We start from the raw sequence: 20,910 nt of genomic DNA, 5'->3' as shown, positions 1-20,910 counted from the left end.
TACGTCCAACCGGACTCACAACTGCAGACCACCCCACCCCAGGACGTCCACATCCGGCTCCTTCACCTGTGGGTGCGGAGGAGTATTTCTCTCTGTAATAAAGCCCTTTTTGTTGGGGGAAAACTTATTCTGATTGACTGGGTCTGGCTCCCAAGTGGGTAGGCCTGTCATGTGAAATCCATATACTATTTAAATGAACTGTAACTTAGTAAAATCTTTGAAATTGTTACATTTTTGTTCAGTGTAGCTCACTTGATTTATGATGATACTCGATTCAAATAAAACATATAGGGAAGAGCTGCGGCTGTTTTTGCAGTTTTGGTTACTTTCTATGTCTGCTTTTTCACATGTGCTCAAGGTGATCTGTTGACCTAAATTTCTCCCTCTCATTGTGGCTATGCTCGTTAAAATCGCTCCGCAATGCAGTATCTTATGTTTTAGGGTCGCACAACTCGGCCAATGCACTACTTTCCCAAGCCCTATAACAAACTCTTGGTACTGCGGTGGAGGAATCAGACTCTTGCCGTCCTGCGGCGTAATTGGCGGCTGCGGTTTCTCTTCTTTATCCCGCCATTATTTCATTAAGCTGTAAAACACAACGCTAAACAAACATGAAGAGCGTACATGTCATCTCCTGTTGTGAAACTGTAAAGATCACCGCAGTTGCTCTTGTATCACGCTCCATCGGTAGTCTGCGATGTCTAATCTGGTTTCCATTTATACCTTCAGTGGACGTGGATGGTTCTGCTCGCTGGGTGCTGCCTGTAAATAGCTCCCCCTGCTACAGTTAGTCTAGCTGTTTGGAGAGGTGCGTGATCTCTGGGAGGCTAGAGGATTACAGGTTTGAAACCAGTGAGCACAGCTAGTCTGTGAAGAGGTTTTAAGGGACATCTCTACTCTTTTAAGGCAGTGTGTCTTAGGGTCTTGGGACATTACAATGCATTTAATTGTAGAACACTCCTGGCTTATCTGTATCGCAACCTAAATAGAATGAGGGTGCATGTAGCACTGGGCTTTACATAGGATGGGGATAATGGGTTCGTTGAGGATAATGTGGTCAGTTGGGGATAATGGGTTTAAGGATATTGGGGTCAGTTAGGGCTGCAAGATCAAGTTGGGATGCAGGTGCAGCAGGCACAGTTAAAGCCATGTCCGAGACGCAGTGGGTAGATCCATCTGAAGGAGTGCTTGATCTGATTGATCACTGGAAGCCTTACAATGACTGCTGCATGACATTTTGCATGAGCGCATGCATAGGCACACGTATGTGTGTGTGTGTATATACACACGTGTGTGTGTGTGTGTGTGTGTGTGTGTGTGTGTGTGTGTGTGTGTATATATATATATATATTTCGCGTGCGTGCGCTAGGCTATATTCTTGGCCTGCTTTTCCAGTCACAACATTCCACTGGCCATATCTCACAGAGGGCCACAACTGTTTTTAATCAGCTAGGTCACGAGACGCTCCAGATGCCTTAGCTAGCTTTGGGACCCGAGAGCAGAGGAGGGGAGAGACTCCTAAAATTCGACATATTTGTGCCCCCTTTCCTCTCCCCTCCTCTACATTGCGTCATCCTCCTCTGAGAGCAGCGTTGGCCGGCCTACACTTACTGGCCCTGTGTTTTCACCACATGACACAATGCATTTCTATACTTTCCAGCTTCTGCTAATACTTTCCATCATACTGTGTCATTAATATTTTTGAAAGGAGTGTTGTGTGCTTTCAGAGACTCTGAACACGGTCTATAGAGATGTACTTGCCCAGTGTTTCCTGTTTTGAATAGTTGTGACTTTTGCATTGGTGTATGGGGCAGGTGCAACCAGCGATTGTCCTTTTTTTCTTTATAGAACAAAATGGTTTGAAATTCAGCCATCTCTCGTATGATTAGCTAAAGTTTCCTTTTCTTGTCTTTTGTGTACAGTGTAGAGGTCGACCGATTTTATGATTTTTCAACACCGATACCGATTATTGGAGGACCAATTTAATTAATCGGCCGATTTTATTTATTTGTTTGTAATAATGACAATTACAACAATACTGAATGAACACCTATTTGAATTTAATTTAATACATCAATAAAATCAACTTAGCCTCAAATAAATAATGAAACATGTTCAATTTGGTTTAAATAATGCAAAACAAAGTTTTGGAGAAGAAAGTAAAAGTGCAATATGTGACATGTAAGAAAGCTAATGTTTAAGTTCCTTGCTCAGAACATATGAAAGCTGGTGGTTCCTTTTAACATGAGTCTTCAACATTCCCAGGTAAGAAGTTTTAGGTTGTAGTTATTATAGGAATTACAGGACTATTTCCCTCTATACCATTTGTATTTCATTAACCTTTGACTATTGTATGTTCTTATAGGAACTTTAGTATTGCCAGTGTAACAGTATAGCTTCCGTCCCTCTCCTCGCTCTTCCCTGGGCTCGAACCAGGAACACAACGACAACAGCCACCCTCGAAGCAGCGCTACCCATGCAGAGCAAGGGAAACAACCACTGCAAGTCTTAGAGCGAGTGACGTTTGAAACGCTATTAGCCAGCCATTTCACTTCTGTTACACCAGCCTCATCTCTGGAGTTGATAGGCTTGAAGTCATAAACAGCGCAATGCTTGATGCACAACGAAGAGCTGCTGGCAAAATGCGCAAAAGTGCTGTTTGAACTAATGTTTATGCGCTCAATCAGATACTTAGATACTTGTATGCTTGTATGCTCAGTCAGATTATACGCAACGCAGGACACGTTAGATAATATCTAGTAATATCATGAACCATGTGTAGTTAACTAGTGATTATGATTGATTGTTTTTTACAAGATAAGTTTAATGCTAGCTAGCAACTTACCTTGGCAACAAGAGGCAGGTTGCTATTGCGTTGGACTAGTTAACTGTAAGATTGCAAGATTGGATCTCCCGAGCTGACAAGGTGAAAATCGTTCTGCCCCATGAACGAGGCAGTTAACCCACCATTCCTAGGCCGTCATTGAAAATAAGGTGTTCTTAACTGACTTGCCTAGTTAAATAAAGATTAAATAAAGGTGTAAAAAAATATATATTAAAAAAATGGCAAAATCGGTGTACAAAAATATTACGGAAACTTGAAATCGGCCCCAATTAATCGGCCATTCCGATTAATCGGTCGACCTCTAGAACAGTGTTTGCCATGTGTTGAATGATAGGCTTACGAAGCCACATTCTGTATGCTGAATTGGACCGCTCACTGTAAAGCTCCCTGGCCTCATTGCAAAGTCAGGCTCCACGTCTATGAGCTGGTTGGTGTTGCACTGCACTGGCAGGTTTGTTTAGGAAAAGCACAGCTGACCTGGTGTGAGGAAGGAGGCGGCGCAAACATGAACCCAGATGGAGTGATGCCTCTTCGTTGTCACCATAAGTTCCCTTCAGGTTTGACGTTCCCCTGCATTTGCTTGGGGGACTTCTGAATTTACCGTAACGTCATTTACTCCTTGAAAGAATGTCAAAATTTCCCCCTTATGTTGTTTTAAGTGCACAATTACTATTATTATTATCTGTGTATCGTTTTAGGATGTCTCAAACCTTAATTCTCACCATGCTTAGCATTGATTTGCCCATTTTTGAGCGTTACCTGGATACCATAGTACTAATTCCATCTTCCCCCCCTCTCCACCTCTCTTCTGTCTCCCCTGAAGGTCTCACGTTACACAGGCTGATGTTGCCCGCATAGACTATAGGCCGTAAGCTGTATATAGCTGCATACACACCATTCAGTCAGGATGTAGGAGCCTACTCAGTGTTTTCCCTAGAGTTCTCCTAGAGAGTGTAAATGCCCTTGCAGGCACAAGATCTCGGATAGGCAACCCACCCCAACTTACTAATGGTATGAGAAACATTGCTGTATGGCATGTGTACTCGGTAGGGATTGCTGTGTTGAGCAGTCCGCAGGCAGGCCTATAGCCCTGCTGCCCTCTGTTCTAAAAGGATTACAGTGGTAGGATACAGTAGGCATGGCATCCCGGCGTCCCTTTTGCCGGCAGCGTGTCATCAAGCTTAGTGATCTACTCTGTCCATCTGCCATATTCTGTCCAGCTTCCGTCCATCCACCATGAGTTTATCCTTCGTTTTCTCCCCTTTACTATCATCACAACTCGACATCACTCTCTCGTTCTGAATCTCACCCTATTCTTATCCCTCTCTCATTCTACCGGTTTGATCTCTGAATGCTCTCTCTCCTTCTCTGATCACAATCCTCTCTCCTTGGTCACTTTCTCTCCATCCGCTTATAGTCATTCCTCTTCAGCCACTTATACTAACTGCATTCCCGGTAACCAGTATAACCCCCCCCCCACACTGCTACCACCTGCTGAGCTTGCCCTGCCAACTCCAGGCTAACTCCTGTTACGTTAGCTCCACGTGTGTTAGCATGCACACTGCCTAGGTCAGAGAAACCATTGGCACTGTTACCCCACAAGCCCTGTTATTGACTGTGGCCAAGGTCACTGCCCTCTCCTCCTTAATCTCCTCCACCTTCTTCCCCAGTCAAGCAAGTTGAAGACCGGAAATGTGCTTGGTGGGATGAGAACATGCCAACTGCTAGTGGAGATTCTTGTATTTCCATAACAGTGTGTGGCATTTTGCATAATGAAAAGCTGCTGGCTCGAATAGGTTGGCACATGTTGAAAGTTTCCACGGTTGTATCTATTTTGTCAAATTGAGTTGAGTGAAATGACGGAGTCTCCCTCTCTCTCCCAAACCTTTTGTCTAAACATTTCATAGCCCCCAGGGGAAACACCACCACTCATTACTCTACTGCTTACTGTAATTCTCCAATGTCACATGTTTAGTAGAGGAATTTTGTGTCTTACTAACATTTTATATTCCAAGCAAGTGTGGAGGCTGTTTTAAAGTTTTGTTAATCGTTTTTCATGCTTTCGGTAGCCTAGTTTAATAGTGGATTCACACTGCGATTAATATTTGATTGCTGTTAGCATGCACTGTGATTTACAGTACACAGAAGTACAAATCTCAAGCCCACATTAGCCTTTTAAGGCTTTGAATTGCTGATTTATTGTAGTTACTGTATAGTTATGCAATAACTATCGATCATGATGAACTTACATTCAAGTGCATGACTGCTTGCATGTATTTTCTGGCTGAAGCACGGCATTGGCTTTGCAGCTCTGTGTTTTGTGGAGTAGAACTGGTCCTATGAGGAGAGAAGTAGAGACTGCAATGCAGTGCCGTCAGTGCTGTCCAATCATAGAGAAGCACCTCCCTGTGCTGCAACCCACTGTAAAGAAGGAAGCAGGTCTTATCCTTTTAGTCTGGACACTACCCCCAACACATGCCCCCTAAACCCTAACCGTACAACCCCTCTCCGCCCTGCTTCTCTGCACCGAGGGACTGTTTGAGAGTTTGCTGGAGTTAGATGCGTGGGTTTGACCCAGTCGCTATCTCTCTCTGGCCCTTTCTATCCAGTCTTCATCCACTCTCTCTGCCACCAGATTGATTAAAGGCAGATGTGATGCTTAATCAGTTGCTCACGCTCAGCCCCCCCATTTCATACACACCCCTCCCCCTCTCTCCACACGAGCGAGTGGCTCTCAGTAGAGTGAGCTGGTGGTGCCATCTGGCCCTCAATCTGGGGCTGCAGAACATCCAACAGCTCTCTGTTGTCTTTGTCCCGCTGTATCTCTCTCTCTCTCTGTCTGTGTCACACAGTCTCTCTCTCTCGCTCTCTCTCTCGCTCTCTCTCTCGCTCTCTCTGTCTCTCTCTCTGTCTCTCTGTCTCTCTGTCTCATTGCTGAGTCACAACAGTGTTCACTTACTACTGTGACTAGCTACTTGCGGACTGGATGGAATGGAAGCACAAATGGGTGGCTTACTTTCCTTATCTATCTGACTGAGTTCCAATGGAATTGACCCTCTATCAACCCTGATCAAAAAGCTAACCCCAGGGAGAATGGTGTTACCTGGTGTAAGGAGGATTCCCTTTCTCCCAACATCCCCCGTGAGGAGGGGGCTTAGCCAGATCAGTGACTGGAAGACCATAAGACCACAGTGGAGAAGCAGCCCTGATGACTGCCCTGCCTGCCTCCGGCTACGTCCTCTCCTCCTCATATCAGTCCGGGAGATCCATGGAGAGGACCTAGTCAAAGCTGGAGGAGTTGAAAGTCAATCACAGGACTAGAATATTGACTTATTGAGTGAGAAATTCTTTGTTTACTATCCTTTCTGGAGGTTTTGTTTGAGGGTGAGGTTGGGTTGTTGTGCATTGAGCCTGACTACTAAACTTCTCCTTCCATCCACACCTTTACCATGGCACAGTACAGTCTCATTCTGTGCGTCACACCCCCGTCTGAGGACGTTGACCTTCTCTCACCCTCCCAGTGTGCTTCTTCAAAGGCTAAAGAGCTTGATAAAGAGCTTGTCAACCACAAATGTTGCACCTATAGCGATTGAAAGCTATAGTTTCACCCCCTGCTTATTGAAGACATACACCAACTAAGCCGTAATAAACACTATCTTTCTTGCCACTGTCAAGTTCATGTATTAGAGGGGGACATTTATTGGTTTGCAACATAAGCCTGGTACCCACAGTATTGCAGCCAGGTGAGTAGCAATCTCAGCTGGTGAGTGAGATGAACTTTCAGCAGGTGCATTCCCAGAATAATTACTCATTCTAAACAGTACATTTGTTGTACCAGCACAATGACCGTATTGTTTGGTCCGATATCACATGCAAGGCTCCGTGTGCTTTGACTGACTGACCATCATGACTGACTGGCATCGTGTCATCATTAAACTTGAGAAAGAGAAGTTAACAAAGAGTAATAACTGCGCAAATAGTGTAATAAATATTTTTTTGTAATAAACATTGTTTTCGGGAACACCCGACACACACAGAGTAGTGACTCGCCGGCACTACGGTCGGGAGAATACGCCCCCTAGTCAAACAGCGGAGCAAACATTCAAGTGAATCATCCCTGTGCGCCGTGGGGAAGGAGATGGGGAGAGATTAAATGGCCTTTTCTTCAGCTCAGCTGGCCCAGGTCCTGATTACATAACCAAGGCCTGTTGAACACAGACACACACAGTACACCGCCTGGGAAAGGAAGCCTATGCTTATATTGTGGGGGTGAATGGAAGAGCCTGCTTCTCATGTGGGTTATAATAAAAGGGTTGTACGACATGGATGTGTAAGGTATGTTGAGCGAGAAATGTTGTGTGTGTGGTGTGTTCATTGACACCCGTTCTGCAACCCATTATGCTACTATATCCAGAAAACGCACACACTCGCTCACTGTCATGCTTTGACCATGGCTTCGTCTGCTCATCAGCAGGGAGCACCTCTGCCACAGCACCTCCACAGTGTGACGCAGAACCTCTGGTGAAAGACGACATTCTTCTCTCCTCGGCTCATACAGGACATTACTGTTTGGTCAGACCTGCCCGCCCCCCACCCTTTTAAAACTCCCCACTTTCGTTTGTCTTTCTGTCTGCAGTGTTTTACATGAACCTGGTTGAACCCTTCAATGAACTGCAGTCTTGGCTGGCTTTAGCTCCATCTAGCTATGAACAATCCTGTCCAACTTATGGTTCACCATGGACCAAACCTTCAGCTCGCTGCTACAACAAAACAGACACCATCTCTCAGGCAGCTCCACCCTGGCCCCTACACAGCCCCACCCCTGGAGTCAGCCCCAAGGCTGCAGCCTTTGCCATAGTTATCCCCCTCTAGTTTTACTTGTACTTTAATACTTGGCTGATCTTTAAACCCTGAATTCAATGAGTTGACCAACATTTTCACAATTCTTAGTGTCATAAATAGGATTCATGACTTTTTTGGGGGATGGCCAGAACTCTGCTAGTCTGTGGGAATTCCTTGGTGTAATCGTCAGTCATTCTCAAACTTGGGCTACGTCCTCCACCACTCCCAAGCCCCCCAGTTGGATCACCACTTCCACAGCCTCTGGCCGAGCTCCGTCCCCTTGTCTTTGAAGGGACTCTTTCCTCCAGTGAGAAGCGCCAGCAGACAGCAGTGCAGACATGACGCAAAAACCCACTGATTACAGCGCAGCTAGTTCACAACACACAGGCTATAAATCAGACCTGTATCCACCCCAGGAAGCCTCTAGTCTCCTCAACCCTGGAGGAATGCTGAGAGTGCAGCAACAAGGAGGCAGTGTTATATCAGAGAGGGGGGAAATGTGCCAGTCTGCACTTCTCATTGAGAGCCATTGATAACAGCAGAAGAATGATTGTATCATTCTTTTATCAATGGTAAGTAGGCTTCAGAGAGAGGGGTACTAGTTCAGTTTTCACCCCCCCCCATCTCTCGGTCTGTGATGTTATTGACACAGCAACTAATAAGAAGTAGTCACTTAGATTAGCATTATTTTGATGCTTTGTTGAAGAGTATGCATTTCAAGTCTTTGACGTTTGTGAAAGGCCATTTACTTCGATTGTGTGCCTGCGTTCACCGTAAATCCCGCCGACACCAATTGTCCAACAAAAGCCAAGTGACGTGGTCACTGAGCGTTGTCTACGCATGCAAATCAACAGAATCCGTGTTTTTAAGTCACTTCGATTTTAGTCTGAGAGCTTGGAAGCAGAGCAATATGAAGTGTCTAGAGAAGACGTAAATTAGTGCACACCCATTGGAGAGGACAGCTCAGTGAAGGAGGAGGGAAGACTGTTCCATGTGCTCTTGCCTAGGCTTTGTTTACACAGGAAGAAACACCGTGGTAATATACCGTGAGGTTAATTCCTCTATTAGACACTTCTGACAATATTAATGACTCAATTCCTGGTGATCATCGGAGTAATGTCTGGAGCTAGCACGCCACTCCCTGGGTATGGCCTCATCTCCCTCTCTCTTTTTCTCATCCCTCTTCTATAATACCAGTGTAATTTACAGCTCCAGGCTCTCTGTGTTGTTTAAAGGCTGTGTGTGTTGGCTCCAGTCTGGTCCATCCCATCCAGAGCCTGCATCTAATCAGAACCAGCCCCTAAAGTTTTCTTTAGCCCCTTTGTTAAATTCAGTCCACTACATGAAACCCCCCAAACAAAGAAACCCCCAACATTTTTATAGTCACTCTTTGCCCATTTAATTCAGGTATTAACTATTTTGAAAAGATATGTCATGTACCAATTTTTCTCTTTTCAGTGGACTATTGTTTGGAATCTCATATCTACTGAAAGAGGCCTGGTAGGTAGGTAGGTAGGTAGGTCAGGGACTTAGCGTAGCTTTGTGGGCCCTGTCCAACTCTGAAACAGACTGACATGCAGGCCACTGGCCTTGCTGGATTTTGTGTGATCTCTCTATCATGTGAGATGACTTTCAGCCCTAATGACGTCATTCAAAAGATTAGACGCTGCTGCACCGTCGGCTAAAGCCCTGGCCATAGGCCCTCAAGAGAAAGAGCACCAAGGGCCAGACACAGGGACGGCTTCATGTCAATATGAATATTTAACACACCATCATGGGGCATATTTTTAGAGCTGAGGAATGTCTCGCTCAAACTACTCATGAATTTTGAATCGCAGTCGTAAATATTTCACCCGGTTACCAAAATAGACACCCAAGACACAGCGGGTGACATGGATGGCATTTCTCTTCTGTGCTTATGTGTGAGCAAGTCCGTGTCGGAAAAGTACAAGGGAGGCTGACTGTCCATCTTGTGTGTATATATATATCAGTGAACTTTTATATTTGGCTGCTAAATAAGTTAATATTTTTTCCAATTGCTTTGCTTCCATGTAGATTAATCAGTTAGACTAGATTAACCTTTATATAGAGTAATGAGCACTTTGACATCTGCTGATGTAAAAAGGGCTTTATATAAATGTGATTGAATTTGATGAGGGTCAAAGGCCTGGCTGTAATACCTTGCTCCCAAATAAATAAGGACTAATTTGGAACTGATCAGACTAATGGAGATGGCTGTATGATTTTCCTCTCTGAATGTGTCACCGTTCCTCTATAACTACACATCCATCAAGCATGCGTCTAGAATGGGTGGACCCCCCTCCCCCAGCTATGCAAGAAATGCATCATGGATTCCAGGTCATCTTACACGGCTCCTATATAAGGCCCTTTATGAAGCACACGTTAGCTAATGGTAACATGGCGGAAACCCTCATAGACAGGTCTTTCAGGCTCCTGGAAAACCTGAGGCAGTCAGTATACACAGGAAACATCCCATACATTCTCTCTTTCGGGTCTGTCGGAGTGCCCTAGCTGCTTGAATCAGACCTTTGTGTGTGCGTCAGTCTCTTGATTGACGATAACTGCAGAACCTCTCCGCTGGGGAATATTGATACTTACGCACCATGTTGTATTTCTATCTCAACGTATTGTCATTTGGAAAGGTCTGTTTTTCTTTGGAGTTCCCCTACCATAAGTGCTGAATACATGTTACTTTCACTTCATAAGCAGTAGACTTAATTCCAGGCCCTTCTCCTCATTCATTCATTTTTCACCTCTCTCCCTCATTGTGTGGCATATCCCTCGGGTGCAACTGTCTGAATGAGAACGTAATAATTAAACCTCATCTGCCAGTGCTTTTTTTTTTTGATACGGGGGGGTGTCATCAGAAACATATTTGCCTCTTTTCTGGACGAGAGCAGCTGCTGCCGTGGAGTGAATGAGCGGCCAACTGAATGCATGATTGGCAGAGGCATTTGTCAGGAGGTGTCTGGGGAGCCCGAGAGACAATCAGCCAGATCAAGCAGGGGGTTCTATGGAACCAAGCTCACTAATACAGCTTCCTCACGTGAGCCTCCCCTGGCTGGAGGTCTTTGTTCCTCCCTCTTTCAAGGCTAATGTCCGCCGATGCAGCCTCTCTCCAGCCTACCCTACCACCGTCTTTAAGGAAATCCCAATTCAATTTCTTCTACATGCCTAGACTGGAAGTTTGCCACTGTGTTGTCATGTGGACAACCCAGATTGTATTCTAAGGCTATGAGTTGTGTATGTTCTTGCAAGTTGAAAAGATGTGATGCTCAAGTGCATAAATTTGCCATAACTGTGTCATACAGATGAGTCATGCCAAGGGGAAATGTCCGTTTAAAAAAATATATATATATTTTTTAGAGTTGCTACATTATTTTGATTTGAGTTTCTCTTCAAAATAAAGTTGGCATTGCCAGCTGTCTTCCTCTTTCCTACCAAGGCAAATGCAGTCTTCTTCTCTTTTTTTATTTTTATTTTTAAATATACATTTTCTGAACATTTTGTGGACTTTTCAGCAGTATATTTTTAGTATCACTTGCCACCAAATTGTTTTGTCTCGTAAACACCAGCAGAAGGAGAACCTGGATTGCCGAAGTGCCATTTGCGAGTTTTTATAGACGTGCCTAGCACTACTGTTTCTCCTTACATAAGCAGATAATTAGCAACATTCTCATTTACAAACAGCTCAGACCAGGTCTCTCTCTGACTAGTCCCAGCTAGATCCCTCCCCCTGCTCCTTTTGAGGAAAGTAGTCTTTCCAAGTAGCCTGTAATGCACACTCCCAGCCCTGGCATATGACTGATAAATTATATCCCCATATAAAGTACCTTACTCCGCCAATACCCCCTAAGATCAAGCAGACTTGGACGCTTATCTTGGCCTTACAACAAAACAAAATCTGGCAACAATATCAGCAGATCTTTCTCCTGGGATGCCAGGTTGGACATTTTATTGTGGGGCCAATGCCCCCTAGTGCCCCCCTAGGGCTGTATGAAGGCTTTTGGGGTTGTGGGTGTGTTTTGAGGGCAGGCTGTTCCTTGGCCCTCATTAGCTCCTCCTTTGTTACAGTAAGCCATACCTCATGGAGCCCAGATGCAGCATGTCTAGATTAAATCTCCCTTCCCACAAGGAGTCTTGAAAAGCTCTGTTGAATAGACCCTAATCCTCCTGCAGATTTTTCTTTTCTTCTCTCCACCCCTCCGACCCCTTCTCAAATTAATAGTTTTTGTTCTTGAGCCCCGATTTTAGCTTTATTGTTCCCTATGTTTTTTGAACACTGACCTCATTCCGTTTGTTGCACATCAAACCTCCAGATAATCGGCTAATAAATATTTGTATTCCAGCTAGATGGTTTGAGAGGATGTTTACATTTCAACATCTGAAAGAAGTTGCAACCACTCAACACCTAAGATGGTTATTTGGTTATTCTCTGCACTTGCTACAGCCGATGGTAATAGGCTGCACAGACAAATCCATTCTTATAGCTTTAACAAAGAGCAAGGTATTGGGTTTCATTTGAAAACAGCATAACATTTTTCACTTGCCAAAACTGAATATTTCAGTCATCAGAAATGGAACTCATTTTAGCAACTTTCTTTTGGCCCTCTTATCCTGACCGCCTGCAACCAATCCAAATCCACAAATTGGCCGGGCTTCTCTTGATTTTTATCACACCACTGATTTGGTTTCAGTTTACAAACCCATAATGGGGGGAGAACTCATAACAACATCTAAAACCCCTTTTTTACATCCTTGTCTTTTCCCCTCCAACACTAGTCTGGTATTTCCCTTGGCCCATGGTGTGATGTTGCGTGAACCCACAAGGCCATTGGCAGAGCTGTTGGCAGGGGGACTCGCACTTCACTCACAGCTGTAGTATGAAGGGTCCGGAGCGAGAGAGTGGGGTAGGACGGAAACAGGGAAATGACAGCAGCCCTATGTGTAAAGACCTATTATAAGTTATAAAACAAACAACCCTGAGCCCTGCTTCTCTGGTCAGTGAGTGAAAGGAGAACCTTTCGTACCAGTAGTTAGAATGTCATGGGAGACTGTGGCTACACTTGGTGTTAATTTTGTGGGCTGGTCCAAAGCAAAGCAGACTCGTTGTTTTTTGTGGAAATTGACAGCACTACTATTTTTCTATTCTCCCATGGTCCCATAAATAATGAAAAGGATCCTATGAGATGGTGTTAATAGCCATGTCAGTTTGATAGTTCTAGTGTGGACACATACAGGCAGGCACCTGTTTGTATGCCCAACTACTGAGACCCTGGTACATCAGTCAGTAGTCTTCTTCATTGTGTGTTGTTTGCAATAAATAAAGCCTAATTTTCAAGATTGTTGGTGTGAAAGTGGAAATTAAATACTGCACGATGTTGAGCCCTTTTCTGAGGCACCTAAGTTGGTATTCCAATTGTCCGCACCTTTTAGATTTGTATTATTAACCCTTTCATATACAGACAAAAATCCAACTTTTTTACCATACCATCTTCCGTATACCGTCTTTTGTTTATATCAGAAAGGGGTACTGTGTAAAATGTCCAGTTGCAAATTGATATGCATAAAAGGAGGTAGACCTGCAAGAAAGTGGTAAATAAGGGGCTGTTTTGAAAGCGGGTCATATCAACCTAAAGTTATACCATGTCTTCTGTCTGAAATGAGTAGGACTAGATGTTATGGGAGGATTCTAAAGCATTAGGCTCGTACAGGTAAATACCTGAGGGAGTGGATCTGTTTTGTGGAAGGCAGCACCTGCATTGCCCCAGGCCATGTTCACTCTTCTGTGTCTTAGGGTCTGTTTGGTGTCAAGGCTTTGAAGGGTATTGTTTGGACGTGTGCGTTAGTGACCTATGAAAGCAAGTCTGAGAATCAGTGAAAGGCACGTCTACATATCACTCTCGTTGCTCTACAGCTTCCCGAGAGGATGACCTGAATAGTGTCAATACTACTGCACTCAACTAGCCTGGACCCAGATCGGTTTGCGCTGTCTTGCCAACTCCTTTGGTTATCCAGGCTAGCGCTCAACGAGCCAAGGCATTAAAACACAACCTATATCCACACAAAGTCAACCAAACAAAAAGCAAAACAAAGGATTCGAACATTACACCACTCCTGCTTTTCAAAATGTAGTTGCTACGTTTGCACGTTGATCTATGGCATGCATGTTCCGGTATATTGTGGCTCTATGTTAAGAATAGGCCGGCCCTAGGCTATAACTGTTTTGTTCAGCGTTTTCAAAGCAGGCTGGAGGAAGTGAGATGGATGAAGGCCAGGTTCAGTAAATACCACACACCTCTCCACTGAGTTTTGTCCTGTAACCCTACGTCTCTGAATGGCTGGTTTCACATGCAGTGGCCAGGGGAAAAATCCCTGGCCCAATGGCTGACTGTTGTGGCCCTGTTTATCACCATGGCAACTGTAAAAGTAGTCCCATGAAGTCGTGTTTCGTGTGTGTGAGACTCCACATGCCACTGAATCAAATTCCTGCCTAAGGGGATGCATTTTACACTCACACTCTGGCAAAATTCTTATAATTTGACATAAATGGATGCAAGAAACATTTTCATATGAAGATTGTGGTAGCAAAACCCATAAAACTATCCAACTCATTGTTTATCTAAAGCAATCTGTTTGGCATGATGTGGCCAGGCCCGTAATGTTCCACTATAATGCAAAGCTGATGTAAACACAAACCATTCACAGTAAAGGATTTTCTCCCTCGACTTTTCTTGTGTTGGTGACACTTGAGACGAGACTTGCATCCAGTCAGTCTTTGACAAGCTTTCGTCCAGCTACTTGCATAACATGGACGCCTCGAATGGTGCAGGCTATATTCAGTGGAATGAATGTGGTAATAAGATGGTCATCAGCAATGCGTGGTTGGAGGGAACATTCCATCACTGGTTTCCTGTTCTTTTCTTGGTCGCTGCTGGAATAGTAGATTAGAAAGACTGCTTTAAATAAGTCCGACTCAAAATATGAACACTTATCTGACCGGCTGATAGACTGGCAATTTTGATCTGCCATTTTTGTTTTAGTTTGTCATATGAAGTACCCTTTTTCAGAGGTGTTCCTCATTTTCTCACCTAATGGCAATATGTGAAAATTTCCCCAGATTCACTTGAAAAGCAGTGAGAGTTGTCTAAGATGACTGCTATTGCTTTTCCTTTTGGAGCAGAGTTCCATTTCTTCGACATCACCTGATTCCAAATCTGATTAAATATTGAACTATTTGTCCCCCAATCAGAGTGCTTTGCTAAGCAGTATCCAGGCAGAGTCTGTCCTATCCAGCACACTGCACTTAAGATAAAGCCTTTGTCAAGCCCTCCTGTGGGTTTGTTTACCATAACCCATTAAAAAAGGGTCCGCATGGCACCCGGCTCTCCTCTTATGTAATCCCACTGGGGAAAGATGAAGGGAAAACGGGTTTGGATGGGGTGTGAAAATAGCTTGTAAAGACGATGGAATAAGCACACAGCCTTTGGAGAAAGGCACTGACTTAAATAAGAGACGATATAGATAGATTGAAAGTGTCTCTGTACTGTCATGTGAGCACTATGTTTGTGTGGAAAGGGCATGCTTTTAAACATTGTGTCCAAATGGCCTTTACATTCACAGAGAATATGTGGTGGCTGCCTTGTGTGGTCCAACCTCACCATATCCACCAATGGACCTAGAATCCCAGCTATTTCTGTCCCCCAGATAGTAGGCATGGCTGCCTTTTGTGGTCCAACCTCACCATATCCACCAATGGACCTAGAATCCCAGCTATTTCTGTCCCCCAGATAGTAGGCATGGCTGCCTTTTGTGGTCCAACCTCACCATATCCACCAATGGACCTAGAATCCCAGCTATTTCTGTCCCCCAGATAGTAGGCATGGCTGCCTTGTGTGGTCCAACCTCACCATATCCACCAATGGACCTAGAATCCCAGCTATTTCTGTCCCCCAGATAGTAGGCATGGCTGCCTTGTGTGGTCCAACCTCACCATATCCACCAATGGACCTAGAATCCCAGCTATTTCTGTCCCCCAGATAGTAGGCATGGCTGCCTTGTGTGGTCCAACCTCACCATATCCACCAATGGACCTAGAATCCCAGCTATTTCTGTCCCCCAGATAGTAGGCATGGCTGCCTTGTGTGGTCCAACCTCACCATATCCACCAATGGACCTAGAATCCCAGCTATTTCTGTCCCCCAGATAGTAGGCATGGCTGCCTTGTGTGGTCCAACCTCACCATATCCACCAATGGACCTAGAATCCCAGCTATTTCTGTCCCCCAGATAGTAGGCATGGCTGCCTTGTGTGGTCCAACCTCACCATATCCACCAATGGACCTAGAATCCCAGCTATTTCTGTCCCCCAGATAGTAGGCATGGCTGCCTTGTGTGGTCCAACCTCACCATATCCACCAATGGACCTAGAATCCCAGCTATTTCTGTCCCCCAGATAGTAGGCATGGCTGCCTTGTGTGGTCCAACCTCACCATATCCACCAATGGACCTAGAATCCCAGCTATTTCTGTCCCCCAGATAGTAGGCATGGCTGCCTTGTGTGGTCCAACCTCACCATATCCACCAATGGACCTAGAATCCCAGCTATTTCTGTCCCCCAGATAGTAGGCATGGCTGCCTTTGTCCCCCCCTACGCTAGAATGTGTAGTTTGCGGAATTTCTCTAGCGCTTAACCTGTGTGTGTGTGTTTTGGTTTATTCAGAATCAGGTGAAAAAGAGTGCGAGAGGAGAAGGGAGGGTTAAAAGAGAACTCATCTGGCCGCCCAGCCAGATGTGTGTGTGTGTGTGTGCTTATGAGAGAGTGTGAGGTGGGTGGATGTGCTGGTGCGTCAGTCTGCCCCAGCTCTGCAACACTCTCTGCTGAGTGGAAACATCATGTGGCTGTGGGAAGCACAGAGGAACAGCCCAGCTTCCCAACACTGAGAACAGACTGGGCGAGAGAGGGAACAGGGGGAAGTAAAAAAAGAAACTCAGAGTAACAAAGACTGAGACGCTAGTGAGACCATCTCGGAGCAGAAGAGGAGAGCTCCACTGCCTGGCTTCCTTCTTTTTCTTTGACGGATATAAAGGCATATTGCTGGCTATGCCATGCTGGCCCAGAGGAACGGGGGCGTCTCCGCCGGGAGCTGTGTGACTACGGTGCCCCTGAAGGATTGCCCTGACCTGGTGGATCTGCTGGATGTAGAGGTGGACTGCTCTACCTCGACGGGGGACTGTCCCTGGGCTCGTCTGGCCGGTTTAGAATGCTGCCTGTCGGAGCCCTACTGCCTGTGGTTCCAGCTGCTAGCGCAGGCTTACTGGGGGGACGTGGAGCTAGGCCTCAGGGGGGAAACAGACAGGAGAGTGTCCTGGGGCAGACTCCAAGAAGCATCCAGGAGGAACTGTGTTCGTTCCAGGGTAAGGCGCCAAGCTTTCGGAGGACTTTTCGAGTTCACCCTAATGCCTTTCGGATTGCATAAAGAGCTTGATCACAAATCCTGTGTTCGAAGCAAATAGTAGGTCTTTTAGTAGAGAGCCGTTGGCAGTGCGTTGTAGAGTTGTAATACATTGACCTGTGCTGAAATATGTGCCCAGGCAGTATCAGTGGCTTGCAGCTAAGCGTATTGTGTAATATAGTAAGGATTTGTGAGGGGGGGCAACACCGTGTGTTGTCTCAGGAATGTCGCGTGCCTCTTCCCTTGCTCCAGTGGCAGTGTAGTACTGTTTCACTGACCGGTCTTTTGTAATGCTTCCGATGGTCAATTCTGAAAGACTGAAAGGACAGCGATATATTTAGGAGATAATAGCTGTATTTCCATCAGCTGTTATCAATGCGCCATGGATTTATTTTTGGATCTGTACTCAAAGCATTTCAGTACTTACAGTACTTATTTATTTCAGATTTATATTATTATTATTGTCGTTCGTTGGAATAATTCAGTTATTGTTTTGGGCAAGGGGAGCGCAACACTATATTTTCCTATGATGTGAATAATGTCTTGTGTAGTTGCAATGGCCTGTGGTCAGAGGGGAAGCCATTAAGCTAACCGCACCAGAGTGACTCACTATGGCCTAGGAGGACTGTGAGGAGAGACTGAGTCGACAGGTATTGGACCCACAACTACACAGCTGACATACAAATGCACAGCACCCACATGGCATGTAGTTATAGGCTATTTTCCGACATCATATTCAAATCTATATTTAATGGCTGTTGCTGATTGGTGCAGCCGAGAGGGATTCCAAAGCGGAGGTGTTGACAGTTTTGAACCTGTGCTGATGGGGAATGCCAGTGTAGATGCCTCACATGACTGTGTCGGATATGGAGGGGAGTTCTAAGCCAACTAGTCCCGAGTGACACTTTTTTCAGGGTGTGGTGGGATGCTATAATACCTCATGAATGTGTTCCCCAATCCTACCCTCTTCACTCAAAATGGCAGTCGGCAAGGTCTGTAAAGCTACGTGCAAAGAACTTTGGAATTAGTCCGATTTTAGTTGTTTGAGGGTTAGCTAATCCTCATTTCTTCTTTCACTATGACTGCAGTGCCAGCCACAGTCCTGCTCCCTGTTCTGCATGGTTGCCTCCTCTTCTTTTCAATAATTCAACATGTTAAATATAGAGATGGAAAAGTGTGTGTGGGAATGGTCTTGTTCTTCTATTGTTATGGGGACCTGAAATCCCCTAAAGTCCCCACAAGGATAGTAAAACAAGGAATATTCTCAAAGGCTATTTTAAGCTCAGGGTTTAGGTTTAAGGTTAGAATTAGGGTTAAGCTTTAAGGTTACATTTAAGGTTGGGGTTTAGGGAAAATAGGATTTTGAATGGAAATAAATGTTAGGTCCCCATGAGGATAGAAAAACAAGTGTGTGTTGGTGTGTGTGTGTCCGCAAGTGTTTCTATGCAGAGCTGCGGGGTCGTAGTGATCTCACCAGGCCCACAGTTATACAGGCCCAGCCCATTCTCTTGAGGCTCCTACATCTGCTGTACACACACACACAGACACACACACAGAGGTGTGGTGGGGAGAGCGTAAGGGAGGACAGAGAGAGGGGAAAGCTTAAAGAAAGAGGAGGCAGTGTTTTCGCACTGGAGAAGAAGGAAAAAACAACCTCTGCTCATAACCTGTGGAGAAAGCTGGGCTGAGGTTGCAGCGAGGACTGTTTGGCAGGCCCATGGTTGGCCCGTAGTCACTGCGGTGCTGTCAATGGCGACCACTAACGCACACCCTGTGGCGGTGTGGGCTGAGCGAACCATCAGTTTGATAATGAATCTGACATAAGTCTTACAGTTCAGACAGTATACGAGAGGCAGGCAGGAGGACATCGTGTGGCTTTCTCGTTGACTTTGGGTTGTGAAATACTGTAGCGCTTTTTGGAATTTGTGATAAGGTCAGGGGATTCTTTATGTGGTGTTGTACATGCCGGTGATGCATACCAGGCAGGATAGATTACAGTGTAGGTTATTGTGTCTGTCTGTGTGACGTCATGTTCAGGAAAAGAGTGTCTCTTATAAGAAGACTGGGGTGAATCACTGTTTTCTCTGTGGTTACCGTTGCCATGATATATGTTTGAGACTGGTGGAAATCCCTGTTTCGTGTAAACGGCTTAGTTCCATCTACAACAGTGTACAAATGATTTGTTGCGGACGGAGCTGTGGCACGTAGCCTTAATGGATCTGACAACCGGCTCTGTTATGAGAAAATAAACGAAAGTGTGTTGAGCAGGATCTGAGCCTTTTCAGTGTTCCTGGATGTTGGAGCTCTGTCTCGCACTCAACAGCATTCACAAGTTTGTCATTATACAAAATGGCATTTCACTGCTCTTCAACCCAGCCAGCGCCAATCTCTTGTTGCGTCAAGGTGTGATGTATTCATCTACCTTGAATTCAATTGGAATAGGCGCTCTCTGATGAAAGCACTGAACACAAAGTATACAAGTAATTCCTCATAAAATACCTTGATTTTGGGGGATTTACACAAATTATAATCCATAGAATAGCCCTTTGGAGAAACGATTGACATACTGTATATTTTACATTTTGTGTGTATAATTGATCAAAGTTGGAATATTTATTACATTTTGGTCTTACCCAGGCCTCCTTTAAAACTCCTGTCCTCCCTGTCCCTGAATGAACTCTTTTGTTTACTTTCTTACCTTCTTGAGCTCGGTAGAACCGTAGCCATATCAACAAACTGAATCTTATTCCATTTCACGTAACTCCGCTTGATTTAGCCAAATGAACTCTCACTCTGTCAGATAAACAAGGTGAGAGAACAAGATAAATGTGTAGCCATTGGCTGCTGTTTTATCTCCAAAAACAGAGCACTCTTTGTTTGAAATAAAGCTTCTTGACTGTCTTCAGTGACAAGGAGCACATTGAGAGTAGCCTGGTACAAGATGTAATGGGGATTTGATGCCATGTTCTCATCACTTGTAAATTGTGGCCTTGTGAATCTGATGACTGTACTGTTAAGATTGATTATGTCATCACTACTGAAGGTCTCCTATTGGGAGACCGGAATGACACTGGACTTGTTCATGTTCTCCTATCTGACCATAATCTAAATATTATGGGTGTGCTGCTGAGGTCATGACTGACAGTGTTGCCATTTCTCCTTTTTATTTAATTTATTTCACCTTTATTTAACCAGGTAAGCCAGTTGAGAACAAGTTCTCATTTACAACTGCAACCTGGCCAAGATAAAGCAAAGTAGTGTGACAAAAACAACATAGTTACACATAAACAAACGTACAGTCAGTAACACAATAGAAAAATCTATGCACATTGTGTGCAAATGTAGGGAGGTAAGGCAATAAATAGGCCATAGAGGCCAATTAATTACAATTTAGCATTAACACTGGAGTGATAGATGTGCAGATGATGATGTGCAAGCAGAGAACTGGAAGGAAAGGCGGCCAAAAGAAGTGTTGGCTTTGGGGATGACCCGTGAAATATACCTGCTGGAGCGTGTGCTATGGGTGGGTGCTGCTATGGTGACCAGTGAGCTGAGATAAGGCAGGGCTTTACCTAGCAAAGACTTATAGATGACCTGGAGCCAGTGGGTTTGGCGACGAATATGTACTGTAGCAAGGGCCAGCCAACGAGAGCATACATGTCACAGTGGTGGGTAGTATATGGGGCTTTGATGACATAACAGGATGGCACTATGATAGACTACATCCAGTTTGCTGAGTAGAGTGTTG

At 44.9% G+C, this 20,910-nt stretch overlaps 1 protein-coding gene across 6 annotated transcripts in view; it reads left to right on the top strand.

Moving 5' to 3' along the window:
* Positions 1 to 20,910, top strand: part of LOC112227581 (rho GTPase-activating protein 21-like) — a 119,738-nt gene that overhangs the window by 25,934 nt on the left and 72,894 nt on the right. For 3 of the 6 annotated variants that reach the window (XM_042308922.1, XM_042308923.1, XM_042308921.1), the window contains exon 1: positions 16,603 to 17,124. The exons of 2 other annotated variants lie outside the window; for them this stretch is intronic. In XM_042308922.1, the coding sequence (XP_042164856.1) occupies positions 16,816 to 17,124 (309 nt within the window). In that variant the 5' untranslated portion in view covers positions 16,603 to 16,815. Of the gene's footprint in view, positions 1 to 16,602; positions 17,125 to 20,910 lie in introns of those variants that run through there. One more of the 6 variants, XM_042308926.1, reaches the window with a different exon arrangement.

Source organism: Oncorhynchus tshawytscha, linkage group LG29, assembly GCF_018296145.1.
Source record: "Oncorhynchus tshawytscha isolate Ot180627B linkage group LG29, Otsh_v2.0, whole genome shotgun sequence".
In the NCBI taxonomy this organism is placed as follows: Eukaryota; Metazoa; Chordata; class Actinopteri; order Salmoniformes; family Salmonidae; genus Oncorhynchus; species Oncorhynchus tshawytscha.
Note: the sequence above shows the minus strand (reverse complement) of the source record. Positions and strands in the feature narration are given on the sequence as shown.